Genomic DNA, 24010 nt, shown 5'->3' on the forward strand with positions numbered 1-24010 from the left:
CTGTTCTGCCACACCACCAGTGGGACACTCACCACCACTTAGCCACCTACTGGTGGCACTGCAGCTGTACCACCAGCTGTGTCACCGCTTGTGGAGAAGCAGTGGTGGCTATTACCCGTGAAAGAGCTTGCAAGATCTCTCTTAGATCTCAAGAGATATTTGGCACTCCTAGACATCTTTCAAGACTTTGCTGAGATCTCGCAAGATCTCGCAGGAAATCAGCACCTATCCTGGCACCACTTCTCGGCCAGGACGCAGGCCTTATATTAGTGAAGGTGAGAGCCACATAGCACCTAAATAGCCTCATGTTAATGTCTGCTAGTGCCTCCCCCCCCCCATTCCATTGTAAGACTATGTCCAGATTCAAACTCCATGTTTTCAACAGCAACCAAACAATAAAAAAGAAATCGCCCACCTGTCCCCACATTGCTCTGTTTACCGTCTACCTTGATGAACAGTTCTGTAAAACTCAAAAACTTGCAATTCTAACTTGTTCTATTTTGGTTGGCCTATATATTGGCCTAATTTTCTTATACGCCAACACAGCTGCCTTTACAGATGATACTGGCATTTCTTCATTTTTGCCGTGCCAGTCATGGACCTTTATTTGCTGTCCTGTGTACTATTAACAATGCCTAATCTCATTGACTTCAGTGGGATTTAAGCAGGATTTTGTACAAAATTGCAACCCTTAACTACTTCTATGCCTATACACAGACAGGAGTAGTGGCAAGAATTAGAAGAATCTTTATTTGCATCAGCCACTAGCCGTAGCAATAAAATAAAATGTAATGACAAAAGAGGTAAAAACTTAACTATACCAAATACATTTTGGAGGTTTACATCACTAATAAAATAATAGATCTTATTCTAATTGCCTCCGCTAAAAACCTTGCAGTTTTTGCTGCAAGTAGTGGCAAGTATTTTTGATCAACTTCAAACTTCTGCTTGCACAGGATTAAAGAGTTGTTTAATTATTTTGCTTTCAGCTTTGAAAAGCCACAGCCAAGTCTGAATCTCTATGAACTAGGCACATGCGTACAAGGGAATTCTTTTCTAGATGCCGCCTTCAGTATGCAGAGAAAACAAACAGTCCTTTGAAAGGAGAACAAAATACAAATGCAGAGCTTGGTGAGACAGACAGCTCAGTTCTAAGGGCTACTCTTTGGACAATTCTTGTAGGAAGTTGAGGGAGCAATAGGTTTCATTGCTTGTCTCAAACAGATGCCACAGAGGAATATATTCATATTAACAAGAGTGCAACCATCTATTACAAACAGAACACAATGAAAATGAATTTGTACTTTTTAAAGTGTTTTGTCTTTAGAGCGAAAAACACCTAATTTAAGAATGCACTGCACAAAAGAGTGCAGTTGTGTTTACCAGATTGCATCCAGATTTTTGTCAGGACACAGATCTTTTAATTCCAGTAATAATAGGAGTACCTCTAGGGATGTGAAAAGTGCTATTCCTTCCTTACTGAAAGATCCCAGGGAATTAAACCAGTAGTTCCAAGTTATAGAGCGTGGCACTAAGACAGTTTTGAACCTGAAACAGTTATTTTAAAAAATGAGCCTCTGATTGTGCATTTTAAATACTTAAGTTCTCGTAAGTTAGGCCTGGAAATGAATAAAATTATGGGTAAATGCCTCACCAGTGCATTATTTCTCTCATACTGCTGCAGATCAATGTACAGTGGTACCTCGGGTTAAGTACCTAATTCGTCCCAGAGTTCCGTACTTAACCTGAAACTGTTCTTAACCTGAAGCACCACTTTAGCTAATGGGGCCTCCTGCTGCCGCTGTGCCGCCGGGGCACAATTTCTGTTCTCATCCTGAAGCAAAGTTCTTAACCTGAAGCACTATTTCTGGGTTAGCGGTGTCTGTAACCTGAAGCGTATGTAACCTGAAGTGTATGTAACCTGAGGTACCACTGTATTAGAAATGTGAAATGCTGGAGCCATTTAGAAGTTTTTCTGTGGCAGAGCAAATGTCACTTTGCTTCTATCAGTGCTTTTTTCAAAGAATTAAGTCCTATTCAGGCATTTTATTCAAAACTGAATTGATCATGTGAGGAAAGAGTGGGGCTGCAGTAAACAAGAACATAACTCTGACCCTGATACCAGTGCTGAGTAGCCCTGCTCTCAGGCACCTCTGTCTACAGGATGCACATCGGCTGGGTGGGAATCTTTACTCGAATATCTGAGTGCACAAAGCCTTCTATACTATATGGAACCCTGAATAGTTAGGGTTGCAGATGATGTGGAAGCCTCCTTGCAGACATTTGCATTGTACACATGGATGCCATATTTACAGATTGGTGCCACAGACTACAAAGTTTCAATGGGCAGCATTAATAGAAACACACACACAGTCTTTTTCTTTGCTGGTGCAATAAATTACGGAATTTGGGTTCAGGCCAGTGTGCCATATAATTTTAAGCATATTTACTCAAAAGTAAAACCTACTGAATTAAATTGGACTGATTCCCGCAGTAAATGTGTAGAGGATTGTAAACTTAGGTGTACTGAAGGCAACCAGAGTAGATCCAGAAACCAAATATTTCATCCTAAATGGACAGTGGGTTCAGATCCCATTAAGTGAAGGCATCACTATAAATCCTGTCACTTTATTTTGTTTTATATTGTAAAATTTGTTAACAATGGCAGATTTTTCTTGGAACACCAGTGTTCAATAATTTAAGAAAACATTGCTCTTAAATTAGCGATGAGAAACTGTGGCCCTTTGGGTGTTATTATACATGTAACTGCCATCAACCCCTTAGTCCAATAGCATCTAGAGTGCCACAGATTCCGCATCCCTAACTTAAATACATTTCAGCATAAAAATGTTGAAATCATTGCCTTGGTTTTCTTTCTCTCCCCGACCCCTCTTCTTGCAGGTGCTACAGTGCCCGCTCACAGAGCAGTCCTCGTGGCTCGCTGTGAGGTAATGGCGGCTATGTTCAATGGCAACTATGCAGAATCTAATAGTTTTCTGGTTCCAGTTTATGGGATTTCCAAAGACACTTTCTTGTCCTTTCTAGAGTATCTGTATACGGACTCCTGTTGTCCAGGTAAACAAATATTTAAACTTTTTTTGTATATTCATATACTTCTGGTGCTCTGGTTGCTCCTTCATTGGTGAAGGAAGAGGGAACAGAAGTAGATACCATCATATCATTTTTCTTCTACAGCTGAGGAAGACTGCAATCCTGTGCAGACTTCACTGGTAATACCATATTTTTTCCATGTATAAGACACCCCCATGTATAAATGCCCCCTATTATTCGGGACTCCAAATTAAGTAAACACCCCTCAGCACTACCTGTGTATAAGACGAGCCCCAACTTTAAACCATTTTTTTGGTTAAAAAAAACCAGTCTTGTACACAGAAAAATACGGTAATTTCTATTTTACACCATGGAACTTACTTTCGAGTATACTTGCATGTATTCTGCACAGCTGTAATCCTAAGTATAGTTATTAAGAACTAAGTGGACTTGCTGCTGAGTACATTTTGCATAGTGTTGTACCTTTTGAATTTTCTGGTTCTTAACCTTGGATTTTTTTATATTGGGTGAAAATATTTCTGGGCATTCCTGGATTACCTTTTATAAAGGCTCAGTTCAGGCCAGCTTCAATAAGAGTGATTCCTAGTGCTACTCAGTCACTGCTCTTTTGTTGGAAGCTACAGGCAGAATCGTAATTGATTTTCACACTCCCAGGAGTATGATGGTTTTTCTATTATCCCTCCATGTTTTGTCCACAACAGTGTGGCATAGTTGCTGTATATGGGGGACAGTTGAACCTTAGCGTACATTTACTTTGTGGTGGGCACCTTTTTATGATCTTTCATTTTTTTATCAGTATTTTAATTATTGGTAAAGTGTTTTTCTAGCTCAAGAGAGAGAAGGGTTTAACATCATTATCACCAAAATGTTATAACGTTAATCTATTATGGTGCTGTAATAGTATAATACAATTATGTTAATTTTTTTTAAAGCTTTCTCCTTGTTTTATCGACATGGTTAATGGTGGTGTGACCAGAAAAGGGTAGGGATTGTTTAAATCATAAAAAACCACCATAGACTTATTGTACCGTGCCTCCCTTTCATTTTAAAAAACAGTCAGAAAAGTGTTGTAGTGATAATTAAGAAATTGATTTTTTAAAAAGAAATGGGCCGTAAAATGGCACTCATTGCAAATTTTATAATAAATGCCTGCTGAGCTGTGATAGGTCCTCTTTCTTAGTATGTCACTGTCCACATTAAAAAAACACACAAAAACTTTAAAGAAGGCGGAATGGTAATGCAAAAGGCATTTATTTTCACCTGGAGAGATTGTGCTGCTCTTTTGTTCCCCTGGGGAAAAAAAGACTTTCTGAGGTCTGATAAAAGACAAAAGAACCACAGAGAAATATAAGATAGCAATAATTGAATGATGTCATCATGTTGGATGACTTGTAAAAAGTGAATGATTGTAAAATCTATACCCCCAAAACAAATAGACAACCAAATCCACCATTCAGAATTTTTTTGGCTCAGAGCTAATGAAAACAAGTAAGAATAAAAGGCTGAAAATAAAAAAAACCTACAACATAGAATATAGATAGCTACACTTCAAAATCTCCACATTTCTCAAACCACTAATCCATGCGTCTCACTGTGAGAGAAATACCCAACCCGCAAATTTCTATCCAGCATTGTGCAAGTAGAAATTTGCGGGTTGATAATTTATATCCAATCAATATGTGACATGCCACCCACACCTTTATTTGTTACTCAGGGAATTTCCTCTACCGACACTGCCCCATTCCCAGCTGACTCATTCCTCGCTTCAGATCTCATTAAACAGTTGTTTACCAGACACACCCAGCTGTGTACTCGGTCTCCCTGACCCCATTGTAAAGAGACAGCAGACTAACAAAAGATCTCCTTTTTCGTGTCAGAATCAACACTGAAATTGAGTTTGTACTAACTTCTATAAATTAACTTTTATTGATAATAATGGTTAACATACATTCTCATAAAAAACCCTCAAAAGAAATGTTTCAGGTTGATTTCTTGTTAAATAGGGCATGCTAATGTGAATATTTTATGGTATGACCTTGGAAACTACTGGGTGTTGATTTGATAACTGTATTGTAGATTGCAGTGGCAATCCCTAAAATTATATATGACTTTCCCCAAAGGGAAAAGAAACAGCACTTTAAAAGAAAGAAATCACATCTCTCTCTTTTTATTCACTTCACCCTCTTTTCTTTAGTTTCTTTCTGCCATTTGAGGAAGCAGGCACGAAAATATTCTGAAACTACAGCTATGCTGCTGTCTGTGTGGGTCATGGGGTTTCCCAGTTGGCAGCTACAGGAAAAGAAAGGACCTTTTGTACTCTTTGGGGGTGGCCCTTTCTACAGCCAGCAACAGGAACTCCTTGATTATGCAGGACTCTACAGCTTGGGTCATACCTTGCACTTAGTAAAATGCGTCTCCCAAGAGACATATTCACTACCCAGTTAAATACAAACAGTAGTATTTAAGTTTATTTAGTTCTATAGACGCCAGTGACATTAAATCATACTTCAGCTAAAGCAGATTGTAGACAAATCTCCCTTAGAACCACCATTTTTCTCAAGAAGGATGCTTTGTGATTGGTAAATGGAAGGGGACTCTTCTGATAGCTCTTGGCATAGCCATTTTGGACTCATAGCTAGTAAACTAGTCGATTACGTGTAGAGGAAGAGCGGCTTAAAAATGACCACTGACCTATTTGAATTAGGGAGCATAGAAGAGCACCAGTAACAGACATGTAAGGGTTGTGTTGAGTAGCCTGCTATCAAGTGGTCAGTAATCTAACTCCGGTTTGATATTCTTACCAGCCAGCATTCTGCAAGCTATGTCGCTCTTGATTTGTGCTGAGATGTACCAGGTGTCAAGGCTCCAGCACATCTGTGAGCTGTATATCATCACGCAGCTCCAGAGCATGCCTAGTAGGGAATTGGCATCAACAAGCCTGAGTGTTGTCAGCTTGCTTCGGAAAGCAAAGGTAAGTGCTAAGCATCAAATACATGCACATTTCCTTAAATCAGTGCTTGAGTAAGGAAAAGGTTTCTCTCTGGCATCCCCCCCCCCAGCCAGGGAAAGCTGTGGTGTTCCAAAGTATCATTTTTTATTTCATGGTTGCCATCTGTCAGTAAACAACAATAACAGCAACAAATTGCCAGGGCTGCTCCTGTCCCTTTAGCAATGGCTTGAAGAAATTTGCAGATTAGCCTTTTTCCAGAATTGAGCTAAGCATAGCATCTGTTAAATCGTCAGCTACAACAGTGAAAGAGGGACGCAGGTGGCACTGTGGGTTAAACTACAGAGCCTAGGACTTGCCGATCAGAAGGTCGGCGATTCGAATCCCCGCGATGGGGTGAGCTCCCATTGCTCAGTCCCTGCTCCTGCCAACCTAGCAGTTCGAAAGCACATCAAAGATAAATAGGTACCACTGTGGCGGGAAGGTAAATGGTGTTTCCGTGTGCTGCTCTGGTTCGCCAGAAGCGGCTTAGTCATGCTGGCCGCATGACCCGGAAGCTGTACGCCAGCTCCCTTGGCAATAAAGTGAGATGAGTGCTGCAACCCCAGAGTCGGCCACGACTGGACCTAATGGTCAGGAGTCTCTTTACCTTTACCTTACAACAGTGAAAGAGCTATCAGGAAATGATACCCGCCTCAAATATTAAGACCATAAAGCGGGGGTAGCTAACTTGTGACCGCCTTCCAGCTGTTGCTGGACTATCACGCCCGTTATCCTGGTCCATTGCCCATGCTGACAGGGGCCAGTGTAAGTTAAAATGCACAACATCAGGAGCACCACAGGTCCACCACTCTTGTCATAAAGTGACCTATCAAAAGCCTCCACCCACTTCTAACTTGGCCTGTGATGTTCTCTTCACAAGTCTATGAGAAATGTTACCGTTTCTTCTACCTCAGAATTGCCAAATAACTTGGCTTATTCTAAATCCTCTTGGTTTATTTGTTTTTCTTCTTTTTGTATGATAGGTTGTAATTTCTGCAAAGTGCAGGAAGAATGTATATATAGGTTGTAGCCAGTGTTAGTTGTACTCATAGTAGACTCATTATTACAATTAGTAGAGACAACTAACTTGGGTCCATTAACAGCACAGGGTTTACTTTGAGTAGGACAGCACATTGCAACAGGCAAAATGAAGCATATGCATGTGTGCGTATAAAAGGCAGACACTGGAGTAATAAGCAGTTTCTATTAGCGTCACATAGATGGGGTAACTGAGTGTTCCAGTCACATCAGAGAGATGATGTTTCTAGATAAACGTCTACCCATTTTAGTTAATGCTTTTGCCAAAATGTGTTTTTCTATAATATTCGAGTACCTCTGTATTTTATTTCCATTTCTTGCAGTTTCACAACTCTGATTGCCTTTCAAACTGGCTGCTTCATTTTATTGCTTCTAACTACTTAATCTTCAGTCAAAAACCTGAATTTGAAGACCTTTCGGGTAATTTACCAGTTTGCTTCCTAATCACAAAAGAGGTTGATGTTTGGACTAATGCTAGGGTGGATTGGAGCAACTCAGTCATGCTTAGAGTAGTTACATTGATTTCAGTAGGTGTACTCTAAGCATGGTGAGGTCTGGATCCAGCTCATTATCAACATGAGTGCACACTGTCACTGATGTTATTTTAGCAGTGATAGGATGATATCTTGCCCACCAACTTTTAAATCACCTAGAATCTGCCCTTCCAACTTTACTATGGAATTGATGGAGCTTTGTCAGACAAACAGGTAGTTTCATGAATGCATCAGGGGGACAACATATCTGTAATTGTTGATATGCCACACTGTGGACATTCATGACATAAAATTATGAAGAGGAATTATGAAGACTTAATTCAAGAAATTTACAGGTGTAAAGAAAAATAGAGGTCGGTGCATAACTTGTTCATACAAACCTACCCCCCACTCACTTGTTACATTATCAAGGGTAATACTGTAAACATTTGTGGTTCCAGCTTCATTTTACTCAAACAAGCATCCCAAGATGAGGGAAACGTAGCAAAGAATGCTGAGAGTAACATTTGTGGGAGGAGAAAGCTGAGACTCATAAAAACTTCCCTTCCAGCAAGGATCCAATGAGGGGGGGGGGACCTTGAAGGAATTCGTACAGCAGGGAAAGCCTGGAACAGCCTCCAAGAACTTTGAGTCTGGAGGAAAATCAATCTATGCACTTTATTATCAGGTGCCAAGTTTTTCATCCGGAGGAGAAGGAAGGAGGCCCAGATCTAGATGGAAGATAGAAACCAAATTTGGAAGAGGCCTTTGTTGTCCACTATCTGCTTCCACACCCAAGCAAAGCAAATTACAATAGCTAGCTTTCTAAATGCTTTACAGTCCGGCTCCTTATACCACTTTATTTTTCGTGAGAAACAAAATTATCTGGAACACCTATAGCACTCTTATGTGAAACCCAAAAGTTCTGTAAGTCAGTATCTCATACCAGGAATAGCTGTATGTGTAAAGACTTCCACAGCATCTGGAACCCAGATTACACAGGGTTCCAGTTTGTGTGGAAGCCTTTGCGCTTATAGTCGTACCTGTGAAGAGTGCATCCCTGCAGATGTTTTTGCATTGTATGTGCAGTCATCAATGGGCAGGATTAGCGCACATGATATTGGGTGCAGGGCTAGTTGGCGCGACCCCATTCATGTGCTTGGAGATCACATAAGTAAAACTTCTGAGTAGGGATTTGGTGGTCCAGGCACTGTAAAATATGATACTTTGGGTTCTAAAAGTTGTACAGAGTAGCACCTTTTGAATGTACATCCATTTTCTCTGCAGCCTTAAAAAGAGCCAGATTATATTGGGATGTCATAACTAGTATTGTATCTACTAAGTCCATTAAACATGGTGTTAGATGAAAGTACATCACATATTGTTTTCAAATCCGTAGTGTGTTAGAATCTTTTTACCCTGTCTGTTTCCAACCCAAGTTGAGTGCAGAATGTATGAAACTGCAATTCAGATCTGATACAAGGTAGAACTTTACAGATTTCTAGCTTAGAGAGAAAAAGCTTCTGAAGTTGTTTAGAAATAGCATGCTGGACAGAGCAATCTTTTAACCTGATGAGAAATACATTTCCCTTTTTCTCATTTTAGTGGAAGAACGCAATTTTGTCGAGATGCATAGATGGCCTTCTAGTATGTACCTGAAACAGCTTGCAGAGTACAGGAACTACATTCATTCTCGAAAATGCCATTGCGTAGTAATGTAAACTGAAAGCTGATCCATCTTTAGTTATGAAGAGAAGAAAGTCAATTGCTTCAGGAATCTTACAACTTCACAAGACTGAAAGCAAATGCTGAGCTTACATGCTGTGAAACTATGATCTAATACTGCACTTGCTAATGAATAACTACTGTATTTTTTTAAAAGCATGTGAAACAAAATTTAGAAAAGCATAAGCATTTAACCTGGATGTTTCCCAATTCTGCTGCTGGGTCTAATTTCCTTGTATAGAGACATCAATTCATGTCATATTATTTCAGGTTTTTAGTGGAGTTTAGACTTATTTAGAGCCTGGAAATCATGTCAGCCCGTGATTGGGATTTTAAGAGTCTGAAGGAGATTCCAAATTCATTAAATGTTTGTAGGTTCTCTTTGTCTGGAAACTGTAGAACCTAATTTTGTTTGCTAGTTACTCTGTTAAGGATTTCTGTAATTTATTTTGGGGCCTTTTAAGAATTTTGTAAAAACATAGAGTATTATGTTTCTGCACTGGTGATTAGAAAAAATGTACTTCCTGTTAGCATCATTAAATTCCTATGTTATGGTGTAAAATACATCACTATCTTTCTAGAAAATATTGATTTATGTTTTCCCCTCACTGAATGGTCTAATATATCTAAAATAGTGCCATTTATTTGCTGGTCATTATCCTGCAATGCAAAAGAAATGATCAAGTAATAAGCATTCTTCCACATTGTTTCTGGTGTGTGTATATATCCTCTACAAATGTGTTTCCATGTGGAGAAAAACCAAAACATTGTCACAACCGTGTAACGCTACTGCGTTTTTGCCAGTTCTTCCTGAGTAGATGACAAATTAAGTCCACATGAATTTCTCCAGGAAAATTCTCCCTAAAGGGGTCATGTGACAGAAACGCTTTTCCAAAGTACCGTACATTGCATTCGGAGCTTAGCCAAGGGCATGAAAATGCAAGGGTTGGAAATCTGCAAGGCAAATCTTATGGAGCAAGGTGACACTCAGCAGCCAGGTGTAGTCTTTGAAAACCCTGACCAGGGCTTGTTGCTTATACTTTGATGTCCTAGAGGCTGCAAGAGAGAAGAAAGGAGCCAGCTGGACAGATCGGCTTTGACCACTTTGGAGCTAGACATTGCAGATTCCAGGGGATCCAGGCATGCTATTGCGATCAGACTGCCACCCCAGTCTCCCAGTCACCAAAGTTTAATTCACAAGCCCTGGCTTTTCCTTTTTACACATCTCCAGACGTATGATTTCCCAGCAAGATTCTCCTGTCCTTTGTCAGTTTCTTCCAGAGAGGTCCTGTGTGTAGCCACCCCGCATCCAGTCTGCATGCCTGGATTGGCCAGCATCCAGAGGGCTGAATCCCTACTGGAAAGCAGGAGCTGCCTCCCATTGGTTTTCAGTGGCATGTCCCTGCTGAGACTATTGTCTGCTTTTGCGTGCATATGAGGCTATATATATATATTTGCCTGTATTTCCTCACCTATCCTCAACACCTGTGTGCACATCCAGAGGCTGCCACATTGTACCTTCCGCATGCGCAAACATGTTGTAGGTGTAGGATCCTGTTGATGTCACCAGAGATGAGATTTACACCAAGCGTTCCTCCCTTACAGCCCACATGCATTTCAGTGCCCCTTGTAAATAGTGTTTTCTATTAGGTTTTTAACCTTTTTTAAAAAAAATTTTGAAGCATTTGTGGATCTCTTACTAGAAACTAATATCCAGCAGTGTGGTTTTTATGGAGGCCAATTATAAAACACACACACACTTGCTGCATTTTGCAATACATTTTCCGCAGGTCAGCAGGGCAAGCATGACAGTTTCCCTTCTAAATGTCTAATGTTAAGTACGCAAGCACACAAAATAGGTTGTAATTCCTTACTTGCACTCTGTACTTGCATGTTTTAGATACAACATTGCATACTACAAACAAGCACAGCGGCTCAAATGGATCTGATAACTTGTTGCGGTGATGTTGACAAGTAACCTTGGAAATAATGAGAGGAATTCATTGTTGCGCTGAGGTGATAGTTTTGTCATTTTGGCTTGCCGGACAGAATGGTACTCCCACCCTTTCCCTGTGTGCTACTCCAGGGGTTCTCACAAGTAAATTTTGGGGGCATGGAGTGGGAGGGAGGAGAAGAGGGAAAGCCCCATTGTGCAAGGCTTTTGTGTAGGACTTCCGCTAATGTGACTCAGTCATTGAATTCCGCCCGGGCTTGAACATGTTTAAAATTAAGATTTATTGTAAACAATTTCTTCACTTGAAAGAGGATAGCCACACATAGGAGTTTGCTATAGATGTGCATTCTGCAATAAAAAAAATTACACCCCTAAGGCCCAAATCTGGCCTGCTATGGTCCAACGCTGTGTACAGCAGTAATTGGATAGAACTGTGCAAGAAAGAAAACAGAGCATTAGTATTACTGCAATATGGCAAGTATAGCAATTTAAGAAGCTTTCTGGAACTGAGGGGAACTAGTTAGTTTTTTTTGGAGGGGGTTAGGATTAGAAACCACATATGGGTCACCTGTTTGTGTTCTTCGATGCTCATGCAGATGGTATACGGCCCTGGCTGGATTAGGAAAAATGCATAGTTGAATCAGTTTAGAATTAGTATGAACATGTATGAATTAGTTTAGCTTGAAAATTAGCAAGCCATGATTTGGTTTTAATATATAAATAAATCAAGAAACTCCCGGGTAGCTTAGACTCCTGGGTCTGCTGAATGAACCACAAAAAGGCAGAAAAGCTTCCAGATTCCCTTATAGGCACATGCATTGTACCATAATCCCTGCTCAGATAGTCAAACACTGCCCTCCCATCTGCAAACACATGATAGCAACTTGTAACTTTCCTAAAGTTTCCTACAGTGGTTTCATGGGGCAATTGATGTAAGTCTATTTTAGAAGACAACTAGTAGATTTCACATTTCTAATTATACAATTATTAATTAATATGCAGGTATTGTAAGTAGCATTCAAGAGAGTTCACACTGAAGGGATTACTTCGATGTCTATTTTTATTTAAATAATAATTTCTGATAACAGACTCTTATAATTTCTTAAAGTGAAATTATGAACCTGGGCTAATGTCAAGCCAGCATGGAGATGTATAGAGAGCCAACTTTAAGATACAAGAATCTTTGTTGTAGTCTTGTCACATGGATGAGAGTGTTTGTAGCTCAAAGAAACACTTATTTTATCATGGCATGTGTTGGATATGTAATAATAATTTCACATGTTGGCTGGTGCTTAAAATTTACAAGATTTTAAATTTAATATTTAACTCAATAAAATGTTTCTACTAAGTGTTCATCTCATGTGCTTATTTATCCATTAAATAGCTATAGTTCAAACTATACTCAGTGTGTATTTGATCATCTTTAGAAATGGGGGGGGGGAATCAGTTTCATGCTAGATGAAGTCTAACATATTCCACAGTAAATTTGTATTATATTGATACTTCATTGTGCCGCATACTAGGAGTGTGCACTGCATTAAAACAAAACTTCCAAGACAATGCACTCGCCTCAGAAGGATTAAGGTCTTAACCAAAGCAAAATGGATAGCCTCACCTGCCGTACTTGCTCTGGTAACCTCCAGATTGGATTACTGCAATGTGTTTTACATGGGGCTGCCCTTGAAGACATTTCAGAAACTTCCAGGGTCCAAAATGCAGCAGCCTGATGACTATCTGGGATTCCATTTAGAATTCATATAACCCTTATTTTAAAATGACCGCACTGGTCGCCAGTTTGTTTCTGGGCCTATTTCACACACACACATTGGTGTTTAAAGTCATAAATGACCCAAATATCTGAAAGACCGCCTCCGTTCCTACAGATCCTCTTGGGTGTTAAGATTGGCAGTTTCACCAACCTCAGAAGTAGAGACAATGCCAATGCAGGAGAGGGCCTTCTCAGTGGCAGCCCCTAAGTTGCAGAACTTGCTCCCTGCAGAGGTGCATTGAACACCATAATTATTCAGTTTTCACTGTGCTAAAGACACACCTATACATTTGACAGTTTAAAGTATTTTTGTGGGACTAATCATGTATACTTGCTGCATCGAGAATTGTTTTACTTCCCATTTTTTATAATTTACAAACTGCTTCATAGTTTTCAACTGTTTCAAATGTTATAACCTGCCTTGGGACCTTATGGTTTGTAGGTAGGTTCTTTCTATGATTTTCATCACAAGAATGACTTGCAACATAACACAGCAATCAGCCTTCAAAGTCCTGTTTTAGTTCTCCAGATGGAAATGGCCCGAGATGAAACGAAACAGCCTTGTTCATACTAAAGGCTATTATACAACCATTATGTTATGTGCTAACATATAAGAGTTTCAATTATGTTAAAACACATAATTGTACCTGAAGACAGCAACTTCAAAAAAAGATCTGCAATTGCACAACTTAGCAGCTTTCGCAGAATAATGGCCTCTCCCTTTGACAACAAAGCACAAACTTCAATAGCATTCATGGGTGGAAAAATTAAGTCACCTTGCATTTTGTACGGCTGACAAGAAAATAGATTTCCACCAAGGTGTGTCACACTTTCATCAGAGGCACCTGATATTTGCTAGCGCTTTCCAATAACTTAACAATGCATGACTCAAAGGTATACATGCGCAAGAGCCCAGTGCTTCTGTGAGGTCCCAGTGTAGGCTTATATTTGGGAAAGCATGTGTGGAGCATTCCAGAGCTAGACTTTGGTGGCAGTGTATGCTCCTCAGGATCCATGCACATGCCCCAAGGGATGGATCCTGTCTTCCCACTCAGTTCTTTGTCAGTTACAACAATGGCATCAAAAGGCATCTCAGGTGAAGGGCTGTGGAATGTTCTAGGCTCAATCTGTGGCATCTCTGGGTAGGTTGATGAAGGGTTGGCTAAGACACAGTGACTGGCCCAAGCTCAGTCTGTGAGCTCAGTGGGGACTGGAATCCAAGTCTCCCCTGTACCGATTTGTACTCTCAAATTACCATAGCAGAAGTAAAGGTAAGATAAATGCCCCCTGGACGGTTAAGTCCAGTCAAAGGTGACTATGGGGTGTGGCGTTCATCTCGCTTCAGGCTGAGGGAGCCGGCGTTTGTCCGCAGACAGCTTTCCGGGACATGTGGCCAGCATGACCAAACTGCTTCTGGTGGAATGGGACACTGTCAGAAACCAGAGCACACAGAAACACTCTTTACCTTCCCACCACAGCTGTACCTATTTATCTACTTGTGCTGGCTTGCTTTCAAACTGCTAGGTTGCAATAAGCTGGGACAGAGCAGCAGGAGCTCACCCCATCACGTGGATTTGAACCACCAACCTTCTGACTGGCAATCCCAAGAGGTTCAGTGATTTAGACCACAGTGCCACCCATTCTATAGGAAAATTAGCTGTGTAGGGAATTAGTGGCATATCAGTTTGAGGGTGCTGTTGTTCTCAAATACAGGGAAATATTCTGACACTGAACTCATCACCTTGCTGGACAGTGCTACCCCTGTACAACGCACAGGAGGCAACAAGTTGACTGATCACAGCCCTTAAAAGCACAGGATTTAAGTTCCTTCTCTGCTGTTGCATTCCTGGGTGGCATGGAGTTAAGTGACTGCATCCTCTAAACTCCACCTCTAAACAGAGGTGAAACTTTTTCCCCAGAAAGTAATTGTGAAGGTCAAGAGAACAGCTGCTAAGTGCTTTGCCATTAAGTGCTATTAAATCTAAACATTAACTTTTGTGGGCAGGCATTGTACAGATCCCTGCCCAGAGGCCTAACAATCTAGGGCTCACTAGAAGAATGGAGAGTCATAAAAATTGAAGTATGCTGACTGATGCCCCACAAACAATGCCCAAATGCATAGGAGACAAGAGTCCCAAAAGGGTGCTTTAGGATGCAGCTGTAGCAAATAAGGCAGGTACACCCTGCCTTGTACCACTTAAATCCCTTTTATGATGGATGACTCAATAATGTATGAGTATGGGCAGATACAAAGGGCTCTGTTATTCTGAGCCTGAAGGACCAGCTAACTTTGAGAAGTGATTGAAGGAGGGCAGGAACCAAATTTCTACAAGGTGGAAAAAGCCAGGTGTCAATGTATGGACTCACCCATGTTGGAAGGAAGTAAACAAAGCTAATGATATTGGTTGTATGAGAGGAAGAAGTATGGCCTACAACAAAATGCTGCAGTACATTCTCAGAATATACTCAGAATCCCAGACATTGCATTCCCTCTCCTGCTGGATTTTTCATTCCTACTCTCCACAAGTTAACTTGACTTCTGTGCCTCATGCAGCATGCTCAAACCTCCCTGGGATGTTTTCTGTGGCTCCCTTTAAGAGCCCTCCCTGCAAACTTTGCCGTTCTCCCCCCCAGACCACTGATGCCTCCCCTATGTGCATGGATAGTGCTGTCTGGGCTAGGCAAGGACCAGCTCTTAGAGAATGAAGATTGCTACCAGTGTATATGTGCATATAAATTATATAATAAAACTCCTTCTTAGTACAAGCATTTTATTCCACTGCATCAGGTTCTGACCGTCCCCATGTAAACTAGCAGAGATGGTGCATACTAAAACATGCCAGAAGTTACAGCCACGTGCTCAGCAAAACCAGACAGTGACCAAAGCCTTCGGCCATCATTACTCTACATTGAAATGCACCATAAGCAACATAGTAGATGCAGGATAAAGCGAGAGGCAGGCAGCTGCGATTTCATTTCCAGAAGATAGTGCAGTAGCATGAGGTAGTGCTGTCCTCCAGTCCATTGCTGCTCTGAAAATTAAAAAAGGGACACATTATGAACACTGGAAGGTTTCCATGAAATGACATTTGGCAGCTATGAAGATCTTGAGCAGTACTTTGGGAGAAAGCTTGGTTTCAAAAAAGAAACCCATCGCCACTGAGACGATTATACTGGAAATGCAATACAGTGGTACCTCGGTTTTTGAACGTCTCCATTGATGAACATTTTGGTTTTTGAACGCTGTAAACCCAGAAGTAAATGCCTCAGTTTTCGAACACACCTCAGAAGTCGAACATGCCATACAGCTTCCGCTGAGTGCAAGATCCTGGGGCCAAGCTGTTGGCTATTTAGTTTTTGGTTTTTGAATGTTTCGCAACTCGAACGGTCTTCTGGAACGGATTACGTTCAAAAACCGAGGTACCACTATAGTTGAAAAAAGAATATTAAGTGACCAATAACTGCCCTGGACTGTGCAAACCTATCTAAACTATGTTTTCTGCACTCTCTCTGTTGGTGCAAAAGTGTACCGAGATGGTTGCACACCATTATAAGGCTCTCACTTCTTTGCACAGTAGGAACAGTTAGCAATTTTAGTAGTTGCACTTCCTATTGCCTCCTCCAGTGAGTGATGCCCCTCTGTTAAAAGCAGAGGCTTAAAGGTTACAACCACACCATGCACTTAAAGCACATTGCTTCCAGCAAAGTATCCTGGGAAATGTAGTTTGTTAACGGTACTGGGGAACTGTATCTCTGTGAAGGGTAAACTACAAGGCCCAGGAATCTTTGGGAAAAGCTGTTGCTTTAATTATATGGCGTGGGTGTAAGTGCAACTTGAACTGAGGCAATGACTACACTTGGCAAGGACTGGCACTTATTCTGCGACACAGGGTTAAGCATAAGCTACCTCTAGCTGACTTGGAGGGTGAAGTCACTGCTCTGTGGGAATGAGAAAGGTTAACAGGCTCTGCAGAACATATTGAAAAGCTCCTTTCTCCAGCTGTTGCTTCCAGCGTTCCAAGCCAGGCTCCCAGACAGAAGAACATCGAGAATGCTTCCAAGGGCAACTGACCTGTGAAGCAGCTGTTCATTTCCAGAGCTCAGGCACTTGCAAACCCCTGCATGTTTCCAACCCTATTATTTCAAGTGTCTAGGCCTTCAGAAGAGCTGTGTGCTTGGCCTAGAAAAAGTATACCCCCCCCCCCCGCCTCTGGTATGCCTCTTTTAAACTAATACAATTCAGGAAATCGACTGCCCTACAATATCTAGCTGCGAGCAAGATGCTGGCAAGCCTCGTTTCTCTTCATCTGATGTGCAGCATGAGATGCCAAGATACGTTCTTGCCATTTTAAAGTTGCCTCCTCATTCCTGCAGCAAGATTCCTCTGCACATTTTGAAAATACTTTTGCAGCAAGCTTTTCTCAAAATAAACCTCTGTGCATGTCAGGAATCCTTTATGCTGCTTGTGGGAGCAGCCAGTCACATGTTTCTGCTTTGTGTGCAAGGAGTTGCATTTGCAGCTACTTGAGCTATGCTCGTCTTCCCCAACCCGGTGCCCACCTGATTTTTTTCGTTTGTAGGGGTTTTTTTTTTACAACTCCAGCCAGCACGGCCAACAACAACATTAGTTTAACTGGAGTCAAATAACATGCTATGCAAAGCATGCAGCTACAAATTTTTATTAATATGAGGGAATTGTAATGGGTACCACTATGCATGGGGAAACGAAGTTTAAACCTTCCTTCCATCACCAAGATCACGACCAGAGTCCCTTCCTGTCACAGCAGCTTGCTTTATTAAAAAGCACCCAGCTACAGCTAATGGTTATATGGGGGTTCAATTGCAGCAGGGGAGGGAAGGTTTAATCCCCCTCTCCCTATGTGCTACCTGATACAATTCCACCCACCCCAGTGTTAGAAACTCAGATATATATAAGCTAGGCACCAAATGGCTCCTTAAACCAGGATTATAGTCACCAAAACAGAATGTCTAGTCGCCATTTGGGGGCCAGACGGCTCAGAAGGCTGTCTTTTGCAATAGACCGTTTTGGTTCCTGAAATTCGCTCTGATGGTGCAGATAAAATACCATGGGTAGAATTATAAAGGCTATGTTGTTGTTAGTGTGTGAAAACAGGCAAGATCCAAGGACCTTTCAAGGCAAGCTTCTCCAGATCTTGGAGATGTCAGGCATCATTCTTGTGTCTTCGTGTGGTCACAAGTGGCCAATAGCTGGTGAATTTCGAAAGTGCCACAGACCACTTACTGTAGTATTAAGCAAAATGAAGCACTAGATGAACTGCTCTTACATATTGAATGTAACACATAGTTTGGCTCACAGGGCTGCATCTGCATTTCTTCATCATTCTCAAGTTGGCTGGATAGCATATCCAAACACTTACCTTCACAAGGCTCCAATCTTCTGCAAAGTGGATTTAAGTTCTCCACTCCTATATAGAGTGTCCAGGTCTGTAAAGCCACCTATACACTTTTCTCCAATAAAGACACGAGGGACCTAGAAGAAGTAGTTAAAGTTGTTAGTTAGGATTACTCGGCAAAGAAAAAAGGATTTTAGGAGCATAGTCTCCGAGGGAGGCAAGAGCTTAAAACAGAGCTATAAGAATGACAGCAAAAGATAAACGTTAAGAGAGAGAGAGGTGGCAGCTTGACTACTAAGTTAGAGGGATAAGGGTAGTGCAGGGCTGGAGAACTGGATCCAGCCAGCAGACCTGATCCTTATCTCCCCTACCTTTATGGGTGAAATTTGACAGTTGGGTGTGGCCAGACACCTGCCAATCATCCAATGTCACAATGACATTTGGCGATGGGGTGCTTTGAAGTGCTGACAATTGCTGGGACTTGATAGTGTCACACAGGGCTTACATTGAATCCTGTGTGGTGCTTTGAAGTGCCAGGTAGCTGATAGTCAGAGTTCAAGGTGCAGAACAAAGCTCTTTGCAAGCCCTGGCTGGCTACAGAGTTCCTCATGGAGCTCTGATCCCAGAGACCTTGAAGTGCAAGGTCTGAGAGGCTGACAGGCACTTACTTGAAGTTCAGCTTTTCTCCTGCGTTCCCTATGGGGAACTACGTAAGGCAGTCGTTGCCAGCTGGTTTGCTCTCACTCTCAGTCAGGTGACTCACAGTGACAACATGCCTCCCTTGCCAATGCACAACCAGGAGTGAATTTTAACGTTCCCAACTGGGCATTGGCAGCCCCTAACCCGCCATCGTATGTGATGTCAGGTGCATGCAGCCAGAGGCGAAGCAACCTGCTCCAGTACCCAGAGCGGCGCTCGTTCCAGGGGGCATGGTGCATGTCCTGGGGGTGCATTTTGTCATCCCTCCTTTGGAATGGTACCAAGTGCGCCCCCCCGGAACACCCCTGCCTGCAGCAAGTTGGCGTGGGGAGGAGAAAAAAAATACAGCCTCCCAGGGCAAATTGAGACCCATGCCAGGCCTAATTAAGACTGTGGATCAGACCTTCCTCACTCCTGGGGTGAGCAGGATTTCTAGGTACAAATCTGAAGACTCTTTCCCCTCACTTCGGGTGCCGGAAGTTCCCAAGACAGTATACAGTGATGGCACCTCTTCCAATAATTCCTTCAATCCGCTTCTCTTCGGTGCTGTGAACCATGGGATAGAATGGCAAGCAAATGGAACAGAGCAGCAGGGCCAAAGACCCGCAAGGTCACATCTGTATCTTGCAGGCCATGAAGACACGTTCTTGTTGTGTGTGATGCTGTAAATTTCAGGGCAAGCAATACTAGAGGCAGTTCATCTCTTGAGGATGCAGAAAAGACTGTTGTAACAAGAACTATTGCAGCTGGATCTCATGTAACAGGAAATTTGCACATGACAAATTTCCATCAGGTGCAGGTGTGATTTACCCTCCCATGCACTACGGCAAAGGTCACTGTGCCATAGGTCTTGGAATTCATTGCCTAGATTTGCATAACTTGCTTTTTCCAAGGAGGAAGTGCCTTCTTAGCACAAAGGATTCTCGTTGCAGCTTGCAGTAACTCCCAGAGGGCCCCTATCCAGAACATTTTAAGAAGACCAGGGACATTATAAACTAGTCTGCCAAGGTAACAGGACACTTTTGTGCCTGCCGCCATTCTTGGCCTGAAGCTAATGTCTCAGGAGGTTTTACTCAACATCTGTTATCTGTTGCTCACCAGCACAGTATGAAACTCCTCACATGAAGCCCCATTTTGCGGCATTAAGCTGTGGATTTTAATCGGAGGTGCTGTTCTCAGTGCAATAATGTTAAGTTTAATTAGATATAGGTCCCCACAATACAACAGGCACAGTCCCTCCTTCCTTCTGAAGTTCTGTGGTGCAAATCCCATTGAGGTGAATGGGATGGGCAACCACCCAACCACTCTTATATACAGGTTCTTTTCATTTCAGTGGGACTTGCAAACAGGGAATTCCCTGGGGATTTGGCTTCTACTGGCTCTCCAAGAAGAAGCGTATGAAATCAGATGAAAGGTCCTTCAGGATTCTGCTGCCATAGTGGCCCACCTATGGGAAGTCCCATAGAGGTAATATATACCCCATCATGAATGATAGCCACCAAAAGCTCTATCTAATCCCCTTTTAAAGCAATTCAAGTTGGTAGTCAATTCCAATTATGCACTATGTGAATTAGTGTACCCATTTGTTTGTCCTGAATCTTCCAACATTCATCTCCACTGGATGACCCCAGAGAAGAGGAGATAACCTTTTTTTTAAAGCTAAAAGCCTCCCAAAGCTTGTAACCTTTCCTCATGGCGATGTTGCTCTATAATTTGGGTTCCTCTTTCTTTGAACCTTTCTCCATTTCTACAGCATCCCCCCCCTTTTTTTAGGTGAGGCAACCCAGACTGTTTACAGTATACCCTGTTGCCCCAAAGGTTTGTATAGAGTTATTATGACATGCAGTTAAGTGCAGCTGTTCCTTTGTTTTACATCCAGCTCAGAAAGCGGAAACAGAAGTACTGGCCATTAACTTTATGCATTATAGGCAGCCATTCAAGAGACAAGGGCAGGGCCAGCAGAAATGTTGGCAACCCACCAACGGGCTGTGCCAATTATCATCATGATTGAGACACCATGCGCCTCATTTACAACTGGGGTGGCTCCAAGAAGCTGTTGGGACTCTAAATTCCCGTCAGGTCTAGCCAGCCTAGCTGATGGTCAGGGATGATGGGAGATGGAATCCAGTAACAAAAGGAGAGGCACTGAGGTAGAAATTCTGAAAACCTGTGGTCAGAGAAGCCAGCTTCATATACGCAAGGGTATGGCCTGAACACAAAACTCAGACTCTTCGCCCTGCAGTGCATAACTAAATGGAAGTCTGACTAATTGAGAATTCCAAAAGGGATTTACCTCCCTTACTCAACATCCTGCCCTGTTAAGAAATCTGAATTCCCTAAAGCGTCCCTGCTCCAGGCACATTGCTCATCTTGAAAAGTTTGAAGGAAGAAGTTGCGTTAAGTTTCACAAAGGGAAGAAGTGGCACAGGAATGGCTTCTCTATTACAACATGAGAACAAGCTTGTTATGTCTTAGCTTACGTTATAGTTGCCACATATTCTTTTGGAAATAGTACAAGGTTTTACAGGAGTGATCTATCAGGCTGCTAGTTTGGTCCACCCCTGGAGGGATTGGTTTTAAGTACAGTACTTAAAATACTGAAATATTTCAATTTCTGTGTACACTAGTTACAATATCTTTCAAAAGAGTCACGCCTTACTAGCTATGTTTCAAAAGACTCGCATTTTTCTAGGTACAACGTTTCAAAAGACTCGCTTCTTAATAGTTATGTTTCAAAAGACTTACATTGTGTCTTACAAAAATCTTTCTCACCTATAGAAGAATTCTGGAAACTGTTCCAGAAGATGCGCATTCTTGCTGTGAGTGTCAAGAATGATTTATCTTACCCATCACATCTCATGTGACACTTGCTCTCACCACTACCACCATCATTTATATATACTGCTTGATTGTAAGAAAACAAAGCAGTTTACATGTGCCTATGTGTCTTTTTTTTTTTTTTAAGGGCTGCTTGGACTCTGTTAAAGCCCACAACGGAAAAAAGTAGAGCAGGGTGGTGTGTTAGCTTGCTAACCCCACCATAGCCTAAATGAGCATGACTTTGAACCCTTCTGCACTACACATTTAAAGTGGTTTGAAACCTCTACTGAACAGTGATGGCTTCTCCCCAAGAATCCTGGAAACCATAGTTTTTTAAGGCTGCTGATAATTTCTGGGAGACACCTGTTCTCCTCATAGAGTTAACAGTTTCTAGAGTTCCCGGGGAAGAGGGATTGGTTGTTAAATTACAGAGTTGCATCTCTGTGAGAGGAACAGGGGTTTCCCTAACAACTCTCAGCACCTCCCTCTGTAGTTCACCCCCTAACTTCAGGTGAGCTACAAGCAAAAAAAATACCTCACAAGGACATATGAAGGGCAACGTGGTCCTGAGCTTCCCTGGAAGAACAGAGATCTTTGCAAAGCTGGGTAGCAGAAGTGGCCCTTAAGGTATCAGGGCCACCTCAGCTACGCAGCTTTGTTTCTGTCCTATCCTCACCCCCAGATGGAGCTTAAGGCAGAGCACACAATTCCCACCCACCCCACTGTATCCACACAACATCCCTGTGAGGTAGCTAGCAAACACAAAACGCCCTATGGACCAGACCAAAAGTCTCTACAGTCCAGTATCCTGCTTCTCACAGAAAGTGACTCAGGTGGGGATGGATGGGCGTTAACGCAAGATTCCAGCAATCCTCTCGTCATTACATGGCAGCAGCACTGAGCGCAGCGGGATCCAAAGACAGATGCTCGTTTCCGCACAAAGTAGCCCCAGAGATCCATTGAGAGCTCAGAACCTTTTGCAAGGGGCTTTGCTGTAGACGCTCAAGGCGGGGTCATTTCCTGAGCCGTGCGTAAAAGGACTTCCAGTGATGTCCACATGTTGGAGAGCTTTTTTCAGTTGATGTCATGGGGGGCGGGGGCGGAGAGCCACTTCCTACGGTAGGGTGGAGGAATCTAAAGAGAAATGCACGGCTAGAAAGCGGGGGGGGGGGAATTATTGCTTTCCTTCTCCCTCGCGCGCAAGAATTAGGATTATTGAAAGGAAACTCACTGTTCTGGCCCCCGTTAACTCCAAAAGATAGTCCTGGATAGCAGACATGTCGCTTCGGGTGGTGAGATCCACATACTCGAAGTGCCCAGGCTTGAGGTGAAGTCCTTCCAGGAGCTTGACAGCGTCGTGGCAGTAAGGACAGCTCGACTTGCCGAATACAACCACCTTATCAGCTTTCAGCTTGCTGTTGACGAATTGCTGAGCCATTCTGGGACCTTCGCCACAAGCAGCCTCGCGCAACTGGAAGATTGCAGCAGCTCCCGCCGCGCTGTGCGCTCTTTTATGAGTTGCAGCCGTCGCTCCTCCTTTAAGGGACTACACCCTGTAGGAGGAGCCCTCGCCCTCTCTTATCTGCGGCTTTCTTCTTTCTTTTTTAAAAAAAATGTCAGAAAGGACTATGAACAGTTGCCCAGTGGAAGCGTTATGGTCTGTATTCCCTACACAAGCTGCGTGGTAAATAATTTCCTGGCGCGCCCTTAGTCCATTTTGGATGGAAATTACTTGCTTCATAGCATTTGCATGGCTTTTATTTGTTTTGGATAGAAGAGTCTTCCTTGCAGCAGTCAAACTTGCTTCCTGAGGTGCAACTCCTACAGAACAGCGTGAGACCAACTTCCAAGTAAATATGCTTCCACAGTTTTCTGTGGGATTGAAAGGCAGGCTAGAAATCCATCGGAAGGGACCCTGAGGATCATCTAGTCCAACCCTCTGCAATGAAGGGGGAATCGAACCTGCAACCTTGCCGTTATCAGCACTGTGGTCTAACCAACCAAATGAAAAGCTTGGTCTGCAACAGAAAGTCATGCCTCTTCTTCCCTGCTGACATTGTATTGACTGGCTCTGCTGGGCTTGTTCCTGTGACAAAA

At 42.4% G+C, this 24010-nt stretch overlaps 2 protein-coding genes across 8 annotated transcripts in view; one reads left to right on the forward strand and one right to left on the reverse strand.

Moving 5' to 3' along the window:
* The window catches only part of RHOBTB3 (Rho related BTB domain containing 3), a 34799-nt gene extending 22116 nt beyond the window's left edge, over nt 1-12683 (forward strand). For 6 of the 7 annotated variants that reach the window (XM_082191470.1, XM_082191467.1, XM_082191468.1 and 3 more), the window contains 4 exons: nt 2902-3075; nt 5877-6043; nt 7423-7519; nt 9178-12683. In XM_082191470.1, coding sequence (XP_082047596.1) covers nt 2902-3075; nt 5877-6043; nt 7423-7519; nt 9178-9293 — 554 coding nt within the window. In that variant the 3' untranslated portion in view covers nt 9294-12683. Of the gene's footprint in view, nt 1-2901; nt 3076-5876; nt 6044-7422; nt 7520-9177 lie in introns of those variants that run through there. The other variant, XM_082191472.1, reaches the window with a different exon arrangement.
* Nucleotides 12684-15773: 3090 nt separating this feature from the next.
* GLRX (glutaredoxin) lies at nt 15774-23414 on the reverse strand. The gene is made up of 3 exons (XM_082191510.1): nt 23145-23414; nt 18419-18531; nt 15774-16051 (listed from the first exon to the last, which is right to left on the reverse strand). Exons 1-2 carry the CDS (start codon nt 23349-23351, stop codon nt 18421-18423), a joined length of 318 nt encoding a protein of 105 aa, XP_082047636.1. The 5' UTR covers nt 23352-23414; the 3' UTR covers nt 15774-16051; nt 18419-18420.
* Nucleotides 23415-24010: the final 596 nt, after the last annotated feature.

The sequence above is a fragment of the Podarcis vaucheri genome (genome assembly GCF_965113315.1).
Source record: "Podarcis vaucheri genome assembly, chromosome: 11".
Lineage (NCBI taxonomy): Eukaryota > Metazoa > Chordata > Lepidosauria > Squamata > Lacertidae > Podarcis > Podarcis vaucheri.